Here is a 1,011-nt window from a genome sequence, read left to right as displayed (position 1 = left end):
CCACCAAGTATGTAAGCGTACACTGACCGTCTATTGCTCAAAGGCTCATGTGTTTATGATCACGTATAATAGTGATGTGACAGAATCTGTATGCACTGTATGGATCTGTTTCCTCAAAGCAAAGAGCACATACTCATTTTAAAATAATCAGTAAAGGGAACCTGTACTTCCAGACCAATCTGGTGTGCACTAGATACATTTCAACAACCTCTCTTGTTATCTTGTTGATAGCAAGGCGACTCTCTAGGGACGTTCAGAACTCACTATGCTCACAGTCTCAGATGTAAATTCTTAATTTTTATACCTGCTTTGTTTCTGTTTCCTCTTCAGGCATTTTTGCACAGAATCAGACAAACTGCAGAGGACCAACAGTGTCTCTCACCCGAACATGTCAAGGTAAGATTGCCGTTTCAGTGCTTACAAGTCAAAACATCTGAACTGATTTCTGGTTTTTGATATTGTGATGCTCAGGATTTATTCACAAATGTGCCTTCTTTCCCCACGTCTCCGTCCATCTGTTGGTCACTTCCTTGCTCTTTTCTCTCTCTTCCTTCCACCCCGCCTCTTTATCTCTTCCTTCCTCTGTATCCCCACCCTTTACATCACCCCCCTGTTTATAGATTCTGTTTTCCAATATTGAGGACATCCTGGAGTTGCACAAAGAGGTGTTGTCTGCAGTGGAGGCCGGTCTGCAGCCCGAACCCCAGCCTCAGCATGCACTGGGACACGTGTTCCTCCAGTTTGTAAGTTCATGACACACACACACACGCACACAAAACACACATAAAACAGCAAAATAGTCACACGCATACACAAGCACATGGACATGTGGGAGCGCATGCATGCATGAATTCCTCCTCCATGCAAAAACACACACACAAACTCTTTTCATGGGCTACCCGTAACCACAGATGCAGGGAAAGCGTGCAAAGCCTGCTGTGAAAATACCCCTTAATTCTCTCTTTCTCACATGAAACACCCCTCCCGTCTCTTGGACTCCCCCCTCACACA

At 44.9% G+C, this 1,011-nt stretch overlaps 1 protein-coding gene across 1 annotated transcript in view; it reads left to right on the top strand.

Annotated features, from left to right (window-relative positions):
* The window catches only part of prex1 (phosphatidylinositol-3,4,5-trisphosphate-dependent Rac exchange factor 1), a 77,009-nt gene that overhangs the window by 15,899 nt on the left and 60,099 nt on the right, over positions 1-1,011 (top strand). Inside the window, exons 2-3 of the mRNA XM_035656448.1 lie at positions 331-396; positions 621-743. Coding sequence (XP_035512341.1) covers positions 331-396; positions 621-743 — 189 coding nt within the window. The remainder of the gene's footprint in view (positions 1-330; positions 397-620; positions 744-1,011) is intronic.

The sequence above is a fragment of the Morone saxatilis genome, unplaced genomic scaffold (assembly GCF_004916995.1).
Source record: "Morone saxatilis isolate NCDOM2014 unplaced genomic scaffold, NCSU_SB_2.0 Contig15, whole genome shotgun sequence".
NCBI lineage: Eukaryota > Metazoa > Chordata > Actinopteri > Moronidae > Morone > Morone saxatilis.
Note: the sequence above shows the minus strand (reverse complement) of the source record. Positions and strands in the feature narration are given on the sequence as shown.